The 21458-nt window shown below is 64.9% G+C and overlaps 6 protein-coding genes across 10 annotated transcripts; 3 read left to right on the top strand and 3 right to left on the bottom strand.

Annotated features, from left to right (window-relative positions):
* Positions 1 to 5: 5 nt before the first annotated feature.
* Positions 6 to 1206, top strand: ARL16 (ADP ribosylation factor like GTPase 16). The gene is made up of 5 exons (XM_033076971.2): positions 6 to 90; positions 210 to 265; positions 337 to 450; positions 630 to 745; positions 865 to 1206. The coding sequence occupies exons 1-5, from the start codon at positions 6 to 8 to the stop codon at positions 1034 to 1036; spliced, it is 543 nt and encodes a 180-aa protein (XP_032932862.1). The 3' UTR covers positions 1037 to 1206.
* A 1365-nt stretch (positions 1207 to 2571) lies between these two features.
* On the bottom strand, positions 2572 to 9105 carry TMC6 (transmembrane channel like 6). Of its 2 annotated transcripts, XM_033076969.2 has the most exons (21): positions 9005 to 9105; positions 8287 to 8516; positions 8063 to 8181; positions 7634 to 7765; positions 7368 to 7526; positions 7147 to 7252; positions 6958 to 7054; positions 6615 to 6869; positions 6208 to 6398; positions 5989 to 6127; positions 5752 to 5907; positions 5392 to 5567; positions 5168 to 5249; positions 4768 to 4865; positions 4542 to 4637; positions 4330 to 4405; positions 3954 to 4087; positions 3460 to 3636; positions 3194 to 3272; positions 3003 to 3081; positions 2572 to 2724 (listed from the first exon to the last, which is right to left on the bottom strand). In XM_033076969.2, the coding sequence occupies exons 2-20, from the start codon at positions 8340 to 8342 to the stop codon at positions 3010 to 3012; spliced, it is 2400 nt and encodes a 799-aa protein (XP_032932860.1). In that variant the 5' UTR covers positions 8343 to 8516; positions 9005 to 9105; the 3' UTR covers positions 2572 to 2724; positions 3003 to 3009. The 2 variants fall into 2 exon arrangements, with proteins under 2 accessions (XP_032932860.1, XP_032932861.1); XM_033076970.2 differs by lacking the exon at positions 9005 to 9105 and having other exon boundaries at positions 2572 to 2716; positions 8287 to 8975.
* Positions 9106 to 9218: 113 nt separating this feature from the next.
* On the top strand, positions 9219 to 11349 carry SYNGR2 (synaptogyrin 2). Its single transcript, XM_033076888.1, has 4 exons — positions 9219 to 9345; positions 9477 to 9714; positions 9996 to 10135; positions 10237 to 11349. The coding sequence occupies exons 1-4, from the start codon at positions 9241 to 9243 to the stop codon at positions 10432 to 10434; spliced, it is 681 nt and encodes a 226-aa protein (XP_032932779.1). The 5' UTR covers positions 9219 to 9240; the 3' UTR covers positions 10435 to 11349.
* Positions 11350 to 11689: 340 nt separating this feature from the next.
* On the bottom strand, positions 11690 to 14498 carry TK1 (thymidine kinase 1). Its single transcript, XM_033076889.1, has 7 exons — positions 14433 to 14498; positions 14148 to 14179; positions 13943 to 14056; positions 13770 to 13863; positions 13359 to 13448; positions 13155 to 13274; positions 11690 to 13045 (listed from the first exon to the last, which is right to left on the bottom strand). The coding sequence occupies exons 1-7, from the start codon at positions 14496 to 14498 to the stop codon at positions 12890 to 12892; spliced, it is 672 nt and encodes a 223-aa protein (XP_032932780.1). The 3' UTR covers positions 11690 to 12889.
* Positions 14499 to 14877: 379 nt separating this feature from the next.
* On the top strand, positions 14878 to 17744 carry AFMID (arylformamidase). 4 transcript variants are annotated; one of them, XM_033076887.1, is made up of 11 exons: positions 14879 to 15214; positions 15335 to 15425; positions 15501 to 15605; positions 15678 to 15726; positions 15894 to 15979; positions 16058 to 16130; positions 16393 to 16490; positions 16655 to 16733; positions 16895 to 17024; positions 17255 to 17359; positions 17444 to 17744. In XM_033076887.1, exons 1-11 carry the CDS (start codon positions 15185 to 15187, stop codon positions 17471 to 17473), a joined length of 876 nt encoding a protein of 291 aa, XP_032932778.1. In that variant the 5' UTR covers positions 14879 to 15184; the 3' UTR covers positions 17474 to 17744. The 4 variants fall into 4 exon arrangements, with proteins under 4 accessions (XP_032932777.1, XP_042635791.1, XP_042635790.1 ...); XM_033076886.1 differs by having other exon boundaries at positions 14878 to 15214; positions 17255 to 17744; XM_042779857.1 differs by having other exon boundaries at positions 14878 to 15214; positions 15894 to 16130.
* A 370-nt stretch (positions 17745 to 18114) lies between these two features.
* LOC117005328 (probable low-specificity L-threonine aldolase 2) lies at positions 18115 to 20668 on the bottom strand. Its single transcript, XM_033076885.1, has 7 exons — positions 20519 to 20668; positions 20299 to 20382; positions 20133 to 20221; positions 19578 to 19763; positions 19291 to 19428; positions 18939 to 19131; positions 18115 to 18660 (listed from the first exon to the last, which is right to left on the bottom strand). The coding sequence occupies exons 1-7, from the start codon at positions 20583 to 20585 to the stop codon at positions 18323 to 18325; spliced, it is 1095 nt and encodes a 364-aa protein (XP_032932776.1). The 5' UTR covers positions 20586 to 20668; the 3' UTR covers positions 18115 to 18322.
* Between the last annotated feature and the right edge of the window lie 790 nt (positions 20669 to 21458).

The raw sequence follows: 21458 nt of genomic DNA, 5'->3' as shown, positions 1-21458 counted from the left end.
CCGCCATGGCCGCGGCGCGCTGCCCGCCCACGCTGCTGCTGCTCGGGGCGGCGGGCGGCGGCAAGAGCCTGCTGGTGCGGCGGCTGCGCCATATCCGTGCGGCACGGGGGCACCGGGGAGGGCCGGGCCGGCGGGGGGCGGGCGGGGGCCGGGCGGGCCGCACCCCCGGCCCGATCCCGGAGCCGCAGTGTGTCCTTAACGCCAGGCACAGCTGAGCGCCGAGGAGCCCGCGGAGCTGGGCGAGCCCCCGGCCACGCTGCCCACGGTAGGTGCGGGGCCGGGGGGCTGCGGGGCGCGGCGGGGCACGGCCGCACCAGCCCGGCGCCTGTCGCGCAGGTGGGCACCAACCTGACGGACCTGCGGCTGCCGCGGAGGGTCACGGTGCGGGAGCTGGGCGGCTGCATGGGCCCCATCTGGCACAGCTACTACAGCGAGTGCAGCGCTCTCCTGGTGAGCAGCACCGGGAACCGTCCCGGGGCCACGGGCCCGAGGGATGGGCGCGGGGAGAGGCGCGGCCGGGGCTGGTCGGTCCCCTCGGGCTCGCCCCGCAGTGGGATTTCCCTCCGTGGGATTTCCCTCCGTGTGCCATGCCGGCACACCCGCACCCCGCTTTCTCTTCTTCCCTCCAGTTCGTGGTGGATGCCTCCAACCCCACGCAGGTCTCCTCGTCCTGCATCCAGCTGCTCTCTGTGCTCTCTGCAGCGCCGCTCGCCTCTGTGCCCGTCCTGGTTCTTTTCAACAAGATGTGAGCAGGGTCACCCGGGGCTGGGGGTGCCAGGAGCAGCGGCTGTGCCCGAGCTGAGCCTGGGCCGGGCACGGGAGCCACCGTGTTTGGCTGACACAGCTCCCCCCACCCCATCACAGTGACCTGCCCTGCTACATGTCCCTGGTGGAGATGAAGTCGCTGTTCCGCATGCAGGACATCGTGTCCTGTGCTACACAGCCCATCACGATGCTGGAGACCAGCGCCCGCGATGGCACCGGCCTGGCCGAGGTCCTGCAGTGGCTTCGGACCACCCTCAAAGACCCCTGCTGACCCCAGCCCTGCCAGCTGCCCGTGGCAGCCCAGGACAATCCTGTCACAGGAGGAGGTGGTGAAAGAGCAGCTGCCCTGCCTGGGGCTGGGAGCACAGCCCTGGACAGTGCCATGAGCTGTTGATGGACTGGATCCCTGTAGGACTTAACAGGAAAACTCCCACCAAACTGTCCAGGCTGGTGGCTGCCCTGTGTTCAGGGGGGAAACCCTGGGCTTTTGGGGAAGGGACAAGCAGAAGCCACAGAGGCCAGATCGTGCTGGCACCTCCAGGCACAGGAGGGGTTCCTGCAGTGGGGTTGGAGGCTGCAGCAGCACGAGCTGAGCACAGCACGGGTGGGTAAGGCCCCTGGGTTTAAGACTGAGTGCACCTGGGGCTGCAGGCTGTTGCTCTGGCCGTGCAAGCCTCAGGCCAGCCCAGGCACAGTGGGGTGACGTTGGGTAGATGTGGAAGGACTGGGTGGGTGGGTGTCAGGAGCTAGGGCAAGGCCAGTGACTGGGGTGCTTCAGTCAGGGCTGTCTCACTTGCCAGCTCTGGGCTAGCTGTATCCTCACCAGGGCTGAGCAGAGGGGCAGGATCACCACCAGGAAGAGCTGGGGTTGTCTAGAGAACGTGCCCAAGCCGTGTCTGTCCATGCTGGTAGCTCACCCTGTGCCCACGCTGATGGCCCAGCCCAGCTGGGCACACAGACGCCTGGGCTGGCAGCCCTGGTGCCAAGGCACGTGCCACAGCACGCCCTGCCCTGGGCCCGACAGTGCTGCAGCACCAGGGCGGTGCCACCCAGGGCCTGGAGCTGCCAACAGCATGACATGGAAAGGAGTTATTGGGGGCTGCAGCTATTGCAGTGCGATGGTGAGTGGCAGGGGGGTGGCAATGGCCTTTGCTCAGCAGCGTGGGCTGAGCTGGGCTCTGCAGTGCCAAGGAGCCCGAGCACACTCTGACACTGCTGCTGAGTCACCACCATGAACAGCACTGACACACCAACCCCACCTGCCTGCTCCCAACCCAGCGGGTCAGACACCACCCAGAGCACTCCTGCGCAGCAGAGCTTTAATGGGCCAGGTCAGCTTGAGCCCATTGTCCCTGCTCAGCCCAGCCCAGCCCAGCCCAGCCCAGCCCAGCACTCAGCATCTCGGTGATTCTTCCAAGTCCATCCCATCCACCAGTGCAGTGGGTACGGGGCTGCTGGGGGTGGCCCAGTGACCTTGTTTGTGGGACTGGAGTTGGCCAGCTGCTCTCCTGGCGAGCCAGGCATTGGGTTGGAGCTGGGTCCATGCCTGGCAGCTCCTGGCTCCACGTCTGCTGTCCCTCAGCAGTGTGAAGGTGGTTGTGGAGAAAGCTCCATGATCCCCAGAGGATTCTGAGAACAGCCCAGAGCACACTGGCAGGAAGGAGAGCTGAGGAGCTTTCTCTGCAGGCAGTGAGTCCCCAAGGAGCAGAGTTGTGCTGGTGAGGCAGTCCTGCAGGGAGCTGTGCCCTGGGGTGTGACAGCAGCCCTGGTCCTGTACCTGCTGCCTCCCAGAGACACAGCACTCCCAGTGACATGCCCCAATGGGTCCTTGGCCGTGGCAGGAGGGGAGGATCTTCCCCAGCACTCCATGGGTCCCCAGCTTCCCACGCTGTGTTGTGATGGACAGATTCAGTCCCAGCTGCAAGCGGAGTCTGTTCCATCCCATTCCTTCCTGTGGAGCTGAGAATACAGAGTACCTAAGATCCCATATGGGAGTGGGGACTCTTAAGTGTCATCTCTCTCCAGGTCCTTGTCCCAGGCCTGCCTCCATCCTCTTCCCTGTCCCTGATCCTCAGTAACACCAGGGATCATGCATCCCTTGGGACAGGCACAGGGCACCTGTGCCTCAGTAACACCAAGGCTCATGCATCCCTTGGGACAGGCAGAGGGCACCTGTGCACGTGGCTGAGCTCTGGGGTGCAGCTGCCCCTCCCCACTGCCCTTCATGCTGGCCCCACCTGGGACTCAGGAACGTCTGCGTCTCTGCTCGTAAACGTTCTGGAACTTCTGGATGAGAAATGCCTTATCTTCCCCTTCCTGCAACATCAGAGACAGGGCAGTGAGCACCGTGGGGTGCCTGAGTGGCAGTGCTGCTGGGGCTGCAGCAGGCTGTGCAGCAGCGGGGATGGCAGGGGCAGAGCTCACGCACTTTGGCAATCTGCTCCTGCAGCAGGCAGATCACCTTCTGGCGGCCTCTGACCACCTGGATGTTGAAGTAGATCACAGCTCTGCAATGACAGAGGATGGGACGGTGGCAGCCAGCCAGGAAGCTGAGGGACACTGTATTCCTGGCACTGGGATGGGGCACAGGGCTCTGGAGGGACACCTTGGCTCCCAGCCCTGCTCGGGTCTGTGGCAGCAGAGCCCTCAAAGTGAGGGCCTGGGGCTCAGCCTTGGGCTGGGGTCCACACTCACATCAGGGCTGCAGACATGAAGAACTGGAGGCAGGCGTTCTCCAACAGATACTGGTACACCCAGGCAAACCAGGTGATGTTGGGGTTGGACTTTTCCAGCACTAGCATCCACCTCTTCCCTGACTTGTAGATGGTTTCCAGCCCCCGGAAGGGACCACAGGTTTCTGATGGCCGCACCCTGAGCAAACAGAGCAACAGGACATTCAGAGCAATAGGCAGCCCAGCAACCACTGGCCCCAGCCCAGGGCACTGCCTGTCTCAGCCCCCCAGGGACCCACCCTCACTGTCCCCAGCATCCCCAGGGCTGGACAAGGGAGTCTTCATCCCTGCCTTCTGCACCAGGAACAGCTGGAGGAAGTGAGCAGGTGCCAGCAGCTGGGAGGGACACCCCGTGCCTGGGGGATGCCAGGGACAGGGGCCATGGTCTCCCCAGCCCCTCCTGCTCCTGGCAGCTGGGGGTCCTGTGCCCTGAGCAGTGGGCTCGTGGGTACTCACGACCAGATGGTGTAGGAGAAGAAGGTAGCTGCACCCAGGAAGGAGGGGAAGCACAGCAGGGTGATGAACAGGGTGCTCATGCGTGATGCTTGCCAGGGCTTGCTGGGGGACTGGCAGTTCCGCATCAGGCTGGTCTGTGGACAGGGAGCAGTGTCCCATGGGCTGCCACGGACACCACTCCCAGAGAGCACCCTGCTGTCCCCTCCCTCCCTCCACTGGGAGCTGTGAGCTCAGGGATACCCTGTGCCCAGAAACCGCACTCAGTTCCACAAGGACGAGGCTGCTCCATGTGGCACCACTGCTGCAGCAGTGACAGGGGCACAGCGTCCCTGCAGTTTCACCCCATGGGGAGTTGCAGGGGGAAGGGGAATCACACCTTTTTGATATAGAACAGCAGCAGCAGCTTCAGCATCTGCAGAGCTGGCAGGAGCGGAGCGAAGAGAAGACCCAGCCTGGGAGCAGGGGAAAGATGAGCTTGTCTGGGTCTGAGCCCCAGGGGAGACACAGCTACAGCACCCACAAGGCTCCTGGGGACTACAAGGCATTTGCCAGCAGAGGAAGGGGCCACACCAGGCAGAAACATCTCACCAGGTCAGGGTCTGCCCGTAGATCAGCTCCAGCACGTTTCGGGCGATATCAAACTCTGGCCTCTGCTTTTTCTTCTGCCTCTTCTCCAGGATTAGCCTGGGCAGAAGTGGAACTCTGCTCCTACACTGCCTCGGGGGACTTCACATCCCACCTTCCCCTTCTGATGGCAGCAGAGCCTGGGTGCAGTGATGCCCCCACGCTGGGGACACGTCTCGGGGTACGTTACCTCCAGATCAGCTCCCCAAAGAGCGTATCCAGCAAGGTGAATATGAAATCCATCACCATGAAGCGATACAGGTCCTGCCCCACACACGTCTCCCAGCACTGGGGAGACAATCAAGTGTGGCATAGAATCACAGAATGGTTTGGGTTGGAAGGAACCCCAAAGCTCATCTCTTTCCCCACCCTTCCACTAGACCACGCTGCTCTGAGCCCTGTCCAATCTGGCCTTTAACAGTTCCAGGGATGGGGGCAACCACAGCTTCTCTGGGAAGCTATGCCAGAGCCTCACCACCCTCACAGGGAAGAATTTCTTCCTGATACCTAAATAGAGAAGATGCCACCAGCTCCTTGCACACCCCCATGCTCAGCCCAGCCCTCCACGGCCCTGAGGCAATGGTGCTGACCTCCTCTGCTGAGCAGATAATGCTCCGGCTGAGCCACTGGTAGCACAGCAGGATGAGAACCATCGTCTTCAGGATGAGGTTCCTGGGGAGCAGGAGCAGTGCCAGAAGTCCCTGAGCGCAGGGGATGGAGGGGCCAAGCCCCACAGATGGGGTGCCTGGCCCCAAAGCCTCCCTGCCTGCCAAGGTGCAGAATGCCCCCTCTGCCACAGCCCCAGCCAGCCCACCTGAAGATTGCCACGGAGACCTGTGTCACTGGGGAGTCCTGCTTCTCCCACAAGGCCAGCAAGTTGAACAGGTGGGGCATCACGGCATTGAGGAGGGACACCACAAAGGGCACGACCAGCAGAAGGATTTCTTGCTGCCATCTGGCACTGCCCTGTGCTTGCTGCTCCTGCTGAACCTGGTGGGCAGGTACTGGGGTGAGTGCACAGCTGTTGGCAGCCAGCTGTGGAGTCCCTGGGGAGAGCAGCAAACGCCAGGCCAGGAGCAGAGCTGCAGTGGGTCTGTCCCGGCCTCTCTCCCCAGTATCCCAGCCCTGTCCCTCCAGCCCCAGGGCAGGGATCCCAGGTGAGAGCAGCACTCACCGTGTGCATGCGCTCTGAGAGGTGGTGCACACCCAGCACGCAGCCCGACGCCAAGCCCAGTGCCAGCACCCAGGCCAGCAGCATCACCAGGTAGTGCCCCAGGACCTGGCAGCGGCTCTGGGAGCGGGAGCGAGAGCTCTGCTCCCCCAGCAGCTCCTGGAAGAGAGCAGCAGGTGATGGACACAGCACTGGTGCAGGGCTGGGGTCTGGGGTGTTCTGCATGGCCCCGCTACCCACCTTCAGCTGGGTACAGATGTTCTCGCACTGCAGCTTCACCGAGCGCCTCTGCACCACCTTGAAATCCCAGGCACAGAAGACTTTGATGGCCAAGACCGCTGTGGAGCTCCTCACGCTCCCCAGAAAAGAGCGGGACACGCTGCAGTGAGGTGAAGGGCGTCAGGGATTGGGGCTGGGTGAAGGGGAAGGCTGGCCCTGCCACAGGTGCTGCTGACCCACCTGTACACCAGCAGGATGCAGGTGACAAGGAAGGAGACCCAAACACTGAACAGGTAGGCCAGTGGCAGGTTGTAGGGGAGCAGAGGGGCTGCGAGGGGGCACTCGCTGCCCTCAGGGCTGGAGCTGCAGGGGTCATTGAGGGTCACGTTGCTGTAGTAGCCATAGTACAGCAGCGAGTTTGTGAAGGAGCCCTGCAGGAAAGAACACGACGGGCCCCACAGTGACCTCAGCAGTGCCTGCAGCTTCCTGCTTAGCCTGGCACCTCAGTGCCAGCCTCAGGGCACCACAGCACCAGTGGTCCTGGGGCCCAGGAGGGCAAGCACTGGGGTGTTGTGACAGTGGGGAAGTGGGGCTGCCTCCCAGGCTCGGAGCAGCCCCTGGCCTGGGGGTGCCTGGGCCTCGCTTACCGCTCCCGTGAGGAGCTCGAGGCCAGTGAAGGGCTGGGGGCTGACTGCTGCAGAGGGGTACACAGCCTGCATGACCACCACGAAGGCCAGGAGGATGAAGAATGAAACAAAGTTCAACGTAAGGAGTGTCTTGAGGAAGAGGAAGTAGGAGAGGACACTGGAGCCAAAGCGGCCACCGATCTGCTTCAGGGCATAGTGCCAGGGCTGTGCAGTGCGGAGCAGGGACAGGAGCCTGTACCAGAGACCTCGGCAGCCCTGGGGACAGGAAAAGGGCAGAGCAGTGGGGCTGCAGCCTGCGCTGGAGCCCTCACAGCCTCTGTGCAGACCTGTGCCCCTGACTTACGAGGACAATGCAGACCTTGGGCCAACCACAGGATGAGAAGGGGGCCCAGTGATGGGCACGCTGCCCCAGTGGGCCCCTCTGCCCGCTCAGCTGCTGCCTGCCCAGAAGAGAGGGGTGTCACAGGGTACCACAGGGACAGCTCTGGCTGCAGGAGTCCTGCTGAACTGGTGCTGATGGAAGGGGTCCTACCGGATGATGCGTTTCTCCTCCAGGCTGAGGGGCATGGTGAGCAGCACGTGGCTGCACTGGCTGGGTGAGAGGCTCAGCAGCTCCTTCACCAGCAGGCGCCGCTTCTCTGGGGACCAAGGGGCTCAGTGGGACACGGCCGGCCGGGTCAGGGCATGCCTGTCCCCAACCCAGTGTAGGGACAGTGGTCAGCACTGCCTTCCCACAGGCTGGGGGACCCTCACCTTCCAGCGTGGTGCTGGCAGGGTCAGTGTCCAGGTTGTACTGGCGCAGGCTGGGCCGCGCCGCGCGGCAGAGCTGCTGCAGGGGTGGGCGGTTGCTGCGGCGCCGCAGCCGCGCCGTGCGGTTGCAGTACTGGGAGATGATGGCCCCAAGGCTGCGTCCTGAGGAGCAGAGCAAGCAGGGCTTGGGCAGAAGGGCAGGGAGGGCAGGAGAGCTCTCCAGGGGGCTCTGGGGCCTGGGGAAGGGTGGGAACGTGGGGGGCACCTACCGATGGTGCGGCTGGGCATGCTGGCCAGGATCTGCAGGGAGGCAGAGGAGTAGCTGGGGTGCTCCTCACCTTGCCCGGGCTCTGGCCAGGACACTGCACAGGCATCTCGAGTATCCAGGCAAGCTGGAGGCTCTGGGAGGGGGAAGGCAGGATGCAGAGAGCCCATGGCCCATCCCTGTGTCCCTGCTGCTCTGCTCCAGCACACAGGCTAGGTGCATGCTCTTCCCAGAGCACCCCCCTTCTCCAGAGACGCTTTCTGCGTCCCCAAGATCTGGACTGCCCTGCTCTGCGCTGGCCAGGGCATCAGCAGGCTCCTACAAATACTTTGGCCACAGCATCGACCTGTGACACAGCTGGCCCAGGCAGAAGGATGGCCCTGGGCACACACACTGTCCCCAGCCTGCCCTGGCTGAGGCTGCAGCGCTTTACCTCTGCTCCTCTCCTGCAGCTCCAGCTCCAGATCTGCCTCGATCAGGCTGCTCTGCTCCAGGATGAGCTGGTGGAATGAGGTGTGCAGGGCTCTCTCGTTGTCCGGACTGAGCTCCTGGCTGCAAGAGCACAGGGACAGGGTGGCACGGGCAGGTGGTGCCTGCAGGGAGCAGGGATGCAGGTCCCAGGGCACGGCAGGGCAGCGGGGTGGGTGTCACACTCACCCATCGCTCTCGGTGCCCTCGGGGACTTGCAGGGTGATGGAAGGCGGCTGGGACATCGTGCAAGGCCGAGCGGGTCCCTCCTAGAGGGGCGCTGCCGTGGTGAGCAGAGCGACCCCAGCTCCCCCGGCTCCCAAGCGCTGCGGGGCGGGGATGGAGCCGGAGCCGGAGCCGCTGCGGCGGGGTCGGGGCACAGGGAGCGCGGAGTCCGCGGGGCTAAGCTGGGACTAACCCTGATCAGACCAGGCGGGCGTGAGAAAGGAAGAGAGCGGCGGATGGGGCGGTACCGGCGCCGAGCGGGTTCCGCCCGCCGTCCCGGGAGCGCTCGGGTCAGGCACGAAGGCTCCGAGCGCCGGTACCGGAGCTCGGCTCCGCGCTGGCCCTAAGGGGGCACACGGCAGCAGAGACCCCCGTGCCGCCCACCGTGTTCCCCGCTCGTTCCTTCCTCCCCTGCTCTCCCTCCTCCTCCGCCCTCGGCGGGGCGGGCTAGCGCTGCTCGGGGCTGGTGGCCACCCCGGGGCTCCCCGCCAGCCCCGCTCCCCCGGTACCGGGACCCGACGGAACGTTCTCCGGCTGCCGCCGCCCACTGTCCGGGCCGTGGGTGCGGATCCGCCCCCACCCCACCGAGCCCTGCCCGTCCCGTCCCTCTCGCCGCCTCCCGGTACCGGCTGGGGGCGGCGGGACCCCCCAAACCCGCCCGTTTCCCCTCGGCTGCGCTCACCGGGGCCCGTCGGCGGGCGAGGCGCGGGGCCGGCGCTCCCCGTGCCCCGTTACACCGGGGCGGAAGGCGGGACGGAGCGGGGCAGGGGACGCGGTGCGGGACCAGGGCGGCGCGGTGTGCCCGGGCGGGGGAGCCCCAGCCCCGCCGGACCGAGCGCGCTCGCCCCGCCCCGGCGCTCCGGGCCGCAGGGCCGGCCCTCCCGGGGCGGCGCCGCGCAGGAGCGGCGGCGGAAGGCGATGGAGGGCGGCGGAGGCGCCTACGGGGCGGCCAAGGCCGGCGGTGCCTTCGACCTGGTGCGGTTCGTGCAGCAGCCGCAGGTGCTGGCGCGGATCGTGAGCGCGGTGAGTGCGAGCGGGCCGGGACAGCCTGGCCGGGCCGGGGCCGCTGCCCCCCGCCCGCCGGGACCGGCGAGCCCCCGGAGCGCTCCCCCCGGCCCCGGTGCCGCCCACCGGACAGCGGCTCCGCCCCGCAGGTCTTGGCGCTGATCGTGTTCGCCTGCCTGGTCGGGGATGGCTACGTGAACCGGTCCGAGGAAGAGAAGCTCTACTGCATCTTCAACCGCAACGAGGACGCGTGTCGCTACGGCATCGGCATCGGCATCCTCGCCTTCCTCGCCTGCATCTTCTTCTTCATGGTGGACGTCTATTTCCCCCAGATCAGCAACACTACCGACCGCAAGTACCTGGTCCTGGCCGACCTCGGCTTCTCAGGTACCGGGGCGCGGGCAGGGCCGTGCCGTGCCGTGCCGTGCCGCAATGGCCGCCGTGTCCCGTGACGTGGCTGCGGTGCCTGGCGAAGGGAGTCGCTGCCGTCTGGCGTTCTGCCCGCGGGCCACGCGCTACTGCTGCTGCTGCTGCTGCTGAGTGCCCCAGGAGCGGCGGCCCCTGGCCGGGTGCCCGCACCAGCCTGCACGGGGCAGCAGGGTCTGGCCCCGGGACTGCCCGGCAGCAGCAGGACCAGCCCTGGCCCCTCATGCCACTTCCCCCCACAGGTCTCTGGACCTTCCTGTGGTTCATCGGCTTCTGTTTCCTGACCAACCAGTGGTCCTGGACACGGACCGAGGATGTGTTCATTGGAGCGGACTCTGCTCGTGCTGCCATCACCTTCAGCTTCTTCTCCATCTTCTCCTGGGTGAGTGAACCACTCTGCCCCACTTGGGAGGAGCGCAGAGGGGCCCCCTGCACTCCACAGCCTGCAATGGCCTTAATGCTGCTGCCCCCTTCTCTCTGCAGGGTCTCCTGCTCACCTTCGCTTACAAGAGGTACAAAATGGGGGTGGAGGACTTTACTCAAAGTTATGCCGACCCCAGCCCGGAGGTTTCGACTCCCTACTCCAGCTATCCCAACATCAGCCACGACAGCTACCAGCAGCCGCCCTTCACGCACACGGCGGAGGCCCCGGAGGGTTATCAGCCACCGCCGGTGTACTGAGCCCTGGCTGGCACCCACGGCACGGCTGCACCCGTGCGATTCCTTCTGCGGGGTGGGAGGGAGGGGTCTGACACTCGGAGGGGACAGTGGGCGGGAGGGTGGTGGCTGCTTTGTTTGAAGGTGGCTGGGCCTTTTCATGGGGTGCAGGAGGGGCTTCTGCCTGGTCCTGGAGCTGAGATCCTCCCTGCAGGGTCCAGAGCCCAGTGTGCGGTGGGTGATTCGGCACACGATGATTTCAGCTGCTGGGTGAGCGCTGCAGCTGCAGGAGGTTGGGTGTGTGGGTGCCCTGGTATGTGTGAGCCTCTGCTTTTGCTGCAGTGCCTTGGTGGTGGGGTGCAGTTCCCACCCCCTGACCCTGGCCAGGCTCTGCCCCTGTGACTGGCACTGCCCCATCCTGTCTCCGGTGCCTTTCAGCCCTGCTGGCTGCATTCCCCAAGTGCCATTTCTCACTGCCATAGCACAGCCAGGCCCACTCCTGCCTGCGCTGGCTTCCGTGCCTTCCCCCATCAGCTGCTGCTGGGTGAGCTGTTGCCAAAGCCCCTCTTGCCTCTCTCTAACGCCATGCTGTGCCTTCCCCCAGCCTGCACTAGAGCTGCTGGTGCTTGGACTGTGTGGTTTGGGGGTCTGTGGGAGCAGAGAGCCCTGAGAGGCTGAGAACAGTCCTGGAGCACTTTCTTTCCCTTGTGTGCCTGCCCAAGTGCTGCCTCTGCTGCTGCAAGGCTGAGCTCCTGCACCCGTCCACGGCTCCTGCCTGCACTCCAGCCTCACCAGGAGCCTGTGGGTCCTTGTCTCAGGTTGTGTTTGCTGCTGTGCTGTGGTAAAGCTGTTCCCAGCAGCCGTGTGCGCCGTCACTGCTGGGGCCAGCGTTCAAGTAGTTGTCACTGTAGGGTTGGAATAAACTTTTTCACCAAGCCACCATGTGCCTTTTGTCTCGGGGGAAGCAGGAAAGGCTCCAGCGTTCTGCCTTGCAAGGGCTGGGGGTGTCAGGTGGGGCAGTGCAGCCCCTGCCAAGTGCTGAGCTGCAAACAGCACACTCATGCTGGTGGTTATTTTTAGGCCACCCTCCTTGTGCTCCCTGGTCTGAGCAGAGCTCCAGCACCAGGCCCGTGAAAAGCCCTCCCACCCTGTGACCAGCCCATGCTGGCTCCCTGGCCACAGCCAGGAAGACTTAACAGAATGCTCTGGTAGAAAATACACACACAGATTATTAATCAAGTTATTTATTAACCTGAAGTGGCAGCAGTGCCTTCCGCAGCCCTGGGGGGAAAGCCCAGCCCACAGTGGCAGCAGGGGCAGTGCAGGCAGTGCTTGGAGCCTTCCAGGGCACAGGCAAACAGCAACCCTGGACTCAGATGCAGAGGCCTGGCTTGGCCAGAACACAGAGCTACTGCTCTGAGCCTGTGGATGCTGGCTTCCAGGAAAAAAACACTTTTGCAATAAGGAAGCAACAAACTTCCAGCATCTGAGTCAAACAAAGAGGGAAGAGGATTCTTCAGTCAGCTTAGAGCAGACCAAGAGTCAGCCTCGAGAATTTTGGAAGGCTGAGGAAGGAGCAAGAGACATGACTAGAGTGGAGAAGCAGCTCCTCAGAGAGCCCCTTTACCAAGCAGCTGGATCTTCCCTGGAATAATTGTGCAAATCTTGGTAGGTAAAACTCTAGCCTCCAAACCCTTCACAGGTAACATAGCACCAAAGTGGCAGCACCAGCCTTGAACCTGAGAAAAACTGCCCTGAGTTTGGAGGAGCCTCTTCCTGGGACCAGTTCCTCCAAAGGAGTCTGTCACAGCCTGCTAGAACACAGCCAGCCCTTTGAGATCCAACACCTCAGAAGAGTCAGCTGCTAGGCCTCCTTCAGCTTCTTCTGTTTCAATAACTGAGAAGGCAGTAACACCAGAGAGCAGGCTGGCAGAGAGGCTGGGGGCATGCCCAGGGCTGGGCTGCCACCCGTGTCAGTTTAAAAGCAGTGTCACAGCTCTGTGACAAGGGACAAGTTACTTCAGACTATTATGAAAGGAAACTAAAAACTGCGTTTAAAATAAAATTACATTGTATACATTGGCTGTACATTGTCTTGAGAAAACTGGAATTCAGCAACAGTGCACTAGAGAGAAGGGCTGCATTCACAGGCACCAGAAGCAGCAGCAGTGCCAGCCTGAGCACACTTAGACCACCGGGACAGCAGGGCAGAGCCACGGTAAGCAGTGAACGTGCTCTGGCCTGGCTCCAAGTGCAGGGCCCCAGGCCTGTGTGGCAGCATCAGTAACTGTGCTTGTCTCTCTTCTTGTTCTGAGATGGGAACTCACTCTAGCCAGGCATCACGCTTGGTGGATCCTCAGTTGTGGCGCCTGGTGTGGGGAGGTGGGGCAGGGGAGGCACTGAACAGTTTGCTGAAGTAGAGAGGCAGACCCTCAGGGCAGCTGGGCCCTGAGCTCCCTTCCCCTCCATTTCCCAGCAGTCAAGTGAAGATCTTGCGAGGGACAGCTGCCTCCAGCTGCCTCGGGCCCAGGGGCACGTTCTCCTTGTTCTCCAGCCCGGCCTGCTGGGGCCGCATGCGGAAGTAGCAGGCTCGGCACACGGACTGGTACTTGTCAGCTCCTCCAATCACCTCAACCTGGCAGGGAAATTGGGGGAGTGACTGCAGAGCCCGGCTCCCTGGAGGGAGTTTCTCCATTCCAGCAGGACTGGCAAGGTGGAACAGTGTCTGTTCCAAGGAGCCTCACCTCCCGCTCTGCTCCCAGCCGCTTGGTGTAGGAGGCCTCCCGGAAGCACTCCATGCACACCGCGTTCAGCTTCACCACGCTCTCCGCCAGCGGCACCAGGTTCAGGATGCTCCCAAAGGCCTGTGCCAAACAGCGGGGAAGATGCTGCTGGGTGGGTTCCACGAGGGTCCCAAAGCAGCTGCTGTACCAAAATGATTGTTTTACCTTTCTCTGGAAAGTCCCATCCAGAGCAGCGACGATGACGGTTTTCCCACTGTTGGCCATTGACTCGCAGAACTCCACGATGTCTGGGAACTGGAGGGGGTACAGGCACATCGTAAAGAAGGGGAGGGGGCAGCACTTGGCTCCAGATCCCACAGTGCAAGCCCAGACAGCAGCACCAGGAACAAGGACAATCAGAGCCATGTGCCCTGTCTGTGAAATGGGCGCCGGTCCCCCCATCCTCTGTAGGGACCATACAGAAGGAGAGTTTGACTATATAGACATGGATCAAACTGGCCCAGGGCGTTACTTCCCACCCCCTCCTACAAAGCACAGAGACCTCGCTGTGCACGGGGTGCTCCAAGGAGCCTGAGTCCCGCAGAGCCCAGCACACCACCCCAGCCATGCACTCACGAACTGGCCCTCATCGATGCCGATGACAGCAGCGCCCAGCGCCTCCTGGTACACGTCCTGGAGCAGCCCGGCGGGCAGGGCCTCCATGGTGCTCCTGCGGGCAGACAGGGAGTGAGCTGCACAGGCCAGGCAGCCCCGGGGAGCTGGGGTGCCCTCCCGCCCCGGGAACTCACTTGTCGTGTGTGGAGACCCCGGAGGAGCTGTAGCGCGTGTCCTTGGCATATTTCACCAGCAGGCACCGGTACTGGGCGAGCTGGAACCGCCGCACTCGCCGCATGAGCTCCGTGCTGCAAGACACGGAGTCAGCGGGGCTCGGCCTCAGCCTCAGCCCCAGCCCCAGCCTCAGCCCCCCGCCCTGCGCCCCCCGCCCGTGCCTACCTCTTCCCGGAGAACATGGGCCCGAAGATCACCTAAGGGCAGAACAGCGGCGTCACATCAGCAGCCAGCGGGAAGCCCCGGCTCCACGCAGCGCCCAGTGCCGGCGCCCTGGCCCCGCAGCCCCCTCAGCGCGGTGACCCGGCGCGGCACCCACACCTGCCCGTGCTCGCGGCAGTACCGTACTGCCCCCCACGCGAGCCACGGGAGCCCTGCCGTACCTGCACTGCTCCCACACCGGTGCCCCAGGGTGGCACCTGTACCCACCCCAGCCCTGGCCCAGCGTACCTGGATCTGCCCGCGGGGCCGGCTGGGGGAGCCGGGGTGGACGCCGGGCACCGTCAGGCAGTTCATGGCGGACTGTCGGCTCGAGCCCGCGCGCGCCGCGCTGCCGCGGCCGCCGCAGCCAATGGGAGGAGGCCTCCGCCCCCGCTCCGCCGCGCTAGCCAATCGCGAGAGGCCCTGAGCCCCCGCGCGGCAGCGCCGCCCAATGGGATCGAGGGCGCCAAAAATTTTTATTTTCATCTGCCGGCCGGCTCCGCCCCCGCTCCCGAGTGCCCAATGGGAGACGGGTCCGCTCCCGGGCTCGGGCACCGCCTCCACGGTCTGGACACGCCCCCAGGCTCGGGCCTCGCCTCCGGGGCGACCAATGGGAGCGGGAGCGGCCTCCCCCCCCCCCGGCTCAGGCCACGCCCCTCGGCGGGCGGGCGGCACCGGGACCGGGACAGGGACTGGGATCGGCACCGGGACCCGACACCGGGATTGGCACCGGGACTGGCACCGAGACTGACATTGGCATCGGCACCAGGATCGGGATCGGGATCGGCACCGGGACCGACACCGGGACCCGACACCGGGATCAGCACCGGGACCCGACACCGGGATCGGCACCAGGATCGGGATCGGGAGCGGCACCAGGAGCGGCACCGGGACCGGCACTGGGACCCGACACCGGGATCGGCACCGAGACCGACACTGGCATCGGCACCGGGATCGGTATCGGGATCGGCACTGGGAGCGACACCGGCAGTGGCCGCACCATGGGCGGGTGGCGGGATATGTCCGCGGAGGTACGGGCCCCGAGGCAGAGCAGAGCGCGGTTCTCGTCCGGGCCGCCGGTTCGGGGTTTTCTCGTGGCCCCGGCGCCCCGGCGGCGCTGGCCCCGCCGCAGCCCCGCTGCCTCCCCGCAGGCGCTGGAGGACCATTACTCGCCCAGCCGCTGGTCCCCCCGCCTGGACCGGGACACCATCATCGACGCGCACCTGGCGGTGACGGCGGCAGGTGAGAACGTGCGGCACCGGGAGAGGGGCTGCGCTCGGTGCCACGGCCCCTTGCTCCACCGCCTCCAACCCCCAGGAACCGAACGGGCCCGGGCCAGCGCGCAGACCTTGCTGCACGTCCCCTACGGCAGCGGGGACAGGGAGAAGCTGGACATCTATTTTCCCACGGACCCTTCTGAAAGTGAGTGGTGGGGATGGCGGGGACGGGAGCGGGCAGGGTGGACACCGGGCTCATCCCCCGCTGTGCTCGCAGCCTTCCCGGCTCTGGTCTACATCCACGGCGGATACTGGCAGTGCATGAGGTGAGGTGGGCTGTCGGTGAGGGATTCCTCGGGAAAAGACCCCCTTACTAAATCTTGCTGACCCCTTCTCCTGACCCCGGGCTGGCTCTGGGTACACGGGGTCTGAGCAGTCCCCAGCTGGCTCTGCAGCCCGTGGCTCCCGCAGCCTGTCCTTCTCTCTCCCTCAGTAAGGACGATTCGGGGTTTGCAGCCCCCCCGCTGGTGTCGCAGGGGGTGGCAGTGGTGGCCGTGGGTTACGACATAGCCCCTGAAGGTAGGTGCTGCCCTGCAGAGGCTGCAGCTGCCTGTACGGCCCCGCGCCCTCCAGCCCTGCCCTTTGTCCTCTGCTCAGGCCACATGGACACCATGGTGCTGCAGGTGCGCCGCAGCCTCGCCTTCCTGGCGGAGCAGTACCCCAGGATCAGGTGGGCAGCTCCAGGCCGGGGGTTGGTCTGTGAGAGTGGCTGGGGGGGGAAACAAGGCCTGCAGCTGGACAAAGGCTTTGGCACCTTGGTCCAAGCACGGGGCAGTGCCTGTGGCCACAATCCCCCGTCACTGCACAAGGCGGCAGCTGGTGGATTGGGAAACATCTGAGCTGACACATTCGGGCTGTGCCACCTCCTCTGCACAGAGCACAGCCTGCCCAGGTGTCCCCAGGCATCCCTCTCAGTTGCTCCCTCCTTTCAGAGGCATTTACTTGTGTGGACACTCGGCCGGGGCCCACCTGGCAGCCATGGTGCTGTCCACAGACTGGACGGAATTCCAAGTGGTGCCAGATATCAAAGGTAGCATCACCGTGCCCCAGAACAGCGTTGGGAGAAAAGCTGGTCTCCACACCTGGGACAAGGCTGTGGGGCTGTCGAGCCCCAGCTAACTGATTTTGAGGTCCCCAGGGCTGTGGGAGCCCCCCAGGCTGCAGCTCCTGACCTGCCAGTGCCTCTGCCTCCAGGAGCAGTGCTGGTGAGCGGCGTGTACGACCTGGAGCCCATCCTGCACACCTACGTGAATGATGCCCTGAACATGAGCCGGTGAGCTCACCTGCTGTGGGGACAGCCGTGGGGACAAAGCCAACCTCAGTGGCTCTGCAGCCACTCTGCCCCATCCTGCCCCAGCTGGTGAGCCCAGCTGATGGCACGGGTGCTCTTGGAGCGAAGGGCTGCGTCAGCTGCCCCCGGCGTGACTCCTGCAGGGAGGTGGCCCAGAGGAACAGCCCCATGAGACATGTCCCCCCAGCAGTGCCAGCAGCCTGTGAGGTGCTCGTGGCTGTGGCCCAGCATGACTCCCCAGAGTTTCGCAGGCAATCACAGGAGTACAGCCAGGTGAGCACCCAGCAGCTGCAGAACTAAAGCCAGGTGAGCTCCAGCAGCACCCTGCTCGGCTCTGGTTGGGACACTCTCCAACACGCCCAACCAGGAAGAACTTCTGTGCTGAACCAGAGTAATTTTTGCCTCACTGGAGGACACCAGTCCTTGCCAACACATTATTCCTGCTGCTTGTGCAGGGCAGGTGGAGTTTGGGGTCCATCCTGCTGGCACTGCTCTCTCCACAGGCCCTGCGTGCAGCAGGCTGGTCTGTCTCCCTGCTGGATCTGGCTGGTGTGGATCACTTTGATGTCATTGAGAAGCTGTCGGAGGACAGCTACCTCCTCACTCAGGTCGGTAGCAGGGCTGTGCCAAGGCAGATCACCTGCCAGGAGGTGCAGGGTCAAGGGCTTTTCACAGGTTGTTCCTCATCCCAGGTGATCCTGAACATGATTTCAAGAGCATGACAGCATGTCAGGAGTAAAGAGATGGGGACCGTGGCCCTGTGTGGTGGCATCCCCCTGCCTCCTCTGTCTAACACTGTCTCAGACCCCACTGTGCCCTCTCTGCTCAGCCCAGCCCAGGCTGGTGCCCCTTCTCTGGGTGCTCCTGCCCTGCTGGAGTGCAGGGGACTGAGAGCTGCAAGGCTCTGTCTGGGCAGCTGGATCATGACATTTGTTTCCTCAGTGTCCTTTAAACTGCACATTGGCAATACAAAATAAAATGGGAATTACTGCTGCCTGGGGTAGTGCTTTCCAGGGAGCCAGTGAGTGCACACCCAAAGCAACTGCTGCTGAGAGAATCCCTTCTTCCAGTGCAGAGCTTTGGGACATGACAGGTAAACTTGGGGAGACCACCTGCTGCTGCTGTGGGACAGAATGACATAAACCTCTGTGAACGGGGGTGACAGAGCCATCTGGGCCAGGCTGGGCTTATGCTCCTGGAACAGTCCTGGCCAGACACAAACCTTGGCATTACTGTGCAGCAGCCCTGGTCCTGTGGCTGAGATGCTTCCACGTCCTCAGGTCCTTCCTTGGCTGTGATGATGTCCCTGCTGCAGAGCAAGGAAAAGAGCACATTTGAGAGAAAACACCCTGCACAGCTACAGTTCCACCAAAATGTGTTTATTTTGTGCACTGACTGCCTCAAAGGCTGGGATCTCTGCTAGGCTGGGCTGACATTGGTTTGTCAGGCTGCCTGTGAGGGCTGATGTCAAGTTTCAGATGGCTGGGAACACATCTGGAGCACAAAGGGGCTGGTCCCAGTTCTTGTTCTGGGCTGCCCTAACTGCTGCAGCTGCGGGGCTAGCAGAACACTCAGGCTCCCCCAGCGCCTGGAGGCACTGGATGCAGTCCCAAGGCAAATTCCTCCTGGCACTTCCTGGCCACAAATTCCAGCTTTCTCCTGGCGAGCTCGGTGTCACGGGCCGAGACGTTGCGGTGCCAGACCGCGCGCACAGTCCGTGCTGACCAGGGCAGCAGCAGCACGCTGACAGCCTGCCCAGTCTCAGCCACCTCCTCCTCGCTGACGGCACACAGGCGGTCACAGAGCTCAGCAGGGGACGGCCAGGGCCCCTGGACATTGACCATCACAATGTTGGTCTCCACTGCTGCCAGGTTGATGGAACAGAGGGGAGAGTCCAGCACATGGATACCTGGGGGAGGCCGAGATGATGGAAGCCCACTGCTCTGGAAGAGGCTGCCCCAGCCCACCCCAGGTTCTGGATGAAGGAGAGCCTTTTCTCCCTCGTGTGGCACCACGGTCACTGAGCACAGCACGGGGACAGTCATGGCATGATCCCAGCAGGATCCTCACCCGGCTGGAGACCCAGTGCGGCCACGCAGGGATGGTGCCCAAGCCACCAGCAGGGCAGTGCTGCTGGGCAGTGCAGGTGTGCTGTTAGCTGCCAGCACACTCGGGGCCCTGAGGTACCTTCTGCGAAGCGCCGGGCGTTGTCGTGGTCCCTGCGCAGCGTCCGCTCCGCGTGCTGCAGCCCGAGGCGGGCAGCGGCTGCCAGCACTCCCGCCTGCCGCAGGCCCCCGCCCAGCAGCTTCCGCACACGCCAGGCCTCGCTGACAAACTCCCTGCGCCCTGCCAGCACCGCCCCAGCCGGGGCACCCAGGCCCTGCAGAACCGCCAGCGGGGTCACTCCAGCTGTCCCAGGGCAGCTGTCCCTCCTGAGCTGGCACCCCGCCTGCCAGGGCTGTTCCTAGCCCAACACCTGCAAACACCAGCTTGTGCTGGGCCCTGCCAGCCCTGGGGACCCCTCCCCACACAAGCAGACCTTGGAGAAGCAGAGGGACACAGAGTCACAGTGCTGGGCAATCTGAGCTGGCTCCACGCCCTGGGCCACTGCTGCGTTCATCAGCCGTGCGCCGTCCATGTGCACCCGCAGCCCGTAACGGTCTGCAAGCCCACGGACCTGCCAGGCAGAGGGACAGCGGGTTTGGGAGGGACCCCTGGGGCATCCAGTGCCACACGAGCCATGCCCTGAGCTCCAGTGTCCCTGCAGCGCAGGGCCCAGCTGCCCACGCCAGGCAGGATTGTTCCAGAACCACCAGTGGGCTTCACCTGGCTGAGATAGGTGAGGGGCAGTGCCCGTCCCCCCGCCGAGCTGTGCGTGTTCTCCAGACAGATGAGCTCAGGGCGCGGGTAGTACCGGCTGCTGTGGGCCTCACGGATGGCCAGCTCCAGCTGCTCCAGGTCGAAAGTGCCGTCGGGCAGATCTGGCAGTGCCTGGGAGTGCACACCGGCCACCTGTGCCCAGGGCAGGGGAGACCATGGAGCTGGCAGGGGACAGTGGTGGAGCACGGGGGCTCCAGCTCTCTGTACAGCCCCACTCGCGCTGCAGCCCGGGCCAATAATCCCGGCGATGCTCTGTCAGCAGATCCTCCGCCTGGCCCGGCCCTGGCAGCCAGAGGAGGGCAGCACGCGGCCACCCTCCTGCCCTGTGCGCGCTGCCACCAGCGCCACCAATGCCACCAGCGCCACCAGTGCCACCAGCGCCACCTGCGCCACCAGCGCCACCTGCGCCACCGGTGCCACCTGCGCCACCAGCGCCACCAGCGCCACCAGTGCCACCAGTGCCACCAGCGCCACCAGCGCCACCGTGCCCGCCGCGCTCACCTGCGCGGCCCCGCCGTGCTCGTGGAGGTGCAGGTGGGTGTTCTGGCCCAGGAACAGCTGAGCCCCCCTGCGCTGGCAGTGGCACATCACTGGGAGAGAGGGGCCGTGAGGGAGGGGCCGCCCCACAGCCTGGGGCACGAGGGGCTGGAGTGCACCCCGGACTCACCAGCGATGAGGTTGGCCATGGTGGCGGAGGGCACGAACAGAGCCGATTCCATCCCCAGGACCCCCGCGGCCAGGCGCTGCAGCTCTGCGGGGGGACACGGATGTGCTGGGGGCTGGCGCTGGGCGGCTCCGGGGGCTTGGGGACCCCACAGGCCCCCGCTGCCCCCGCACCGGGGGTTCGCAGGCAGGGACCCCGCGGCTGGCCCGTCCCCTCCGCGCACCGTTCACGGTCGGGTCCTCCCCGTAGTCGTCGTCGCCCACGGCGGCGCGGGCCATGGCGCGGCGCATCCCCGCGCACGGCCGGGTCACCGTGTCGCTCCGCAGGTCCACGGTAAGCGGGGGACCCCCGGGCACCCCCCCGGGCCCGGGCAGCCGCCCCCGCCGCAGCACCGCCCGCATCGCCGGGACCTCCCCCCGCAAGGGCTCCCGGGAGGAGGCGGGATCGCCCGTGCCGGGATCGCCGTCCCGGGATCGCCCGTGCCGGGATCGCCCGTACCGGGATCGCCGTCCCGGGATCGCCATCCCGGGATCGCCCGTACCGGGATCGCCGTGCCGGGATCGCCCGTGCCGGGCACGAGTCCCGCAGGCACGGGGCGGGCACGGGGCAGCGGCTCCTGCCGGGAGTGCCGTCCCCACGAGTCCCCCATGCCTCCAACCCCCACCACACGGGCGGGGCTGTCCCGGTCCTGTCCCGTCCCGCAGCCCCTCGCTTTGCCGGGATCCCATCCTGGGTGTCCGACCGAAGGGAGCGACAGGGGTATCCTCCAGACTTTCCACGGCTGAGCAGGAATTACCCGCGCCCCGCTGCCAGCAAGGCTGGCACGGCACGGGCTGGTCTGGCGCTGGAACCGGCTGCGGCTCCGGCTGTGTCTGCCCTGGCAGCGCCGCGGGTGGGCTGGCACTGCCCCGCTGCTCTGGGATTTCTGGGCAGCTTCAGAGACCTCGGCACTCTCTGCCTGCTCTGAGAGGACTCACCAGCCGCTTGGTGAAATCCCCACTGACCCTCAGCAGGAGGGCATGTGTCCAAAGCAGCAGCGAGACCCTGTCACCTGCCCCGGTCGGGCTGGACCAGCCGGACCCTACTCCCTGCTGCTGGCGCGGTGGGGGCACTGCTCTGCAGCCCTCAGCGCCTCTCCTGGCATTCTCAGGGTACCAATAGAG

This window comes from Catharus ustulatus, chromosome 20 (assembly GCF_009819885.2).
Source record: "Catharus ustulatus isolate bCatUst1 chromosome 20, bCatUst1.pri.v2, whole genome shotgun sequence".
NCBI classification, from domain to species: Eukaryota; Metazoa; Chordata; class Aves; order Passeriformes; family Turdidae; genus Catharus; species Catharus ustulatus.
This window is presented reverse-complemented; position numbering and strand designations above follow the sequence as displayed.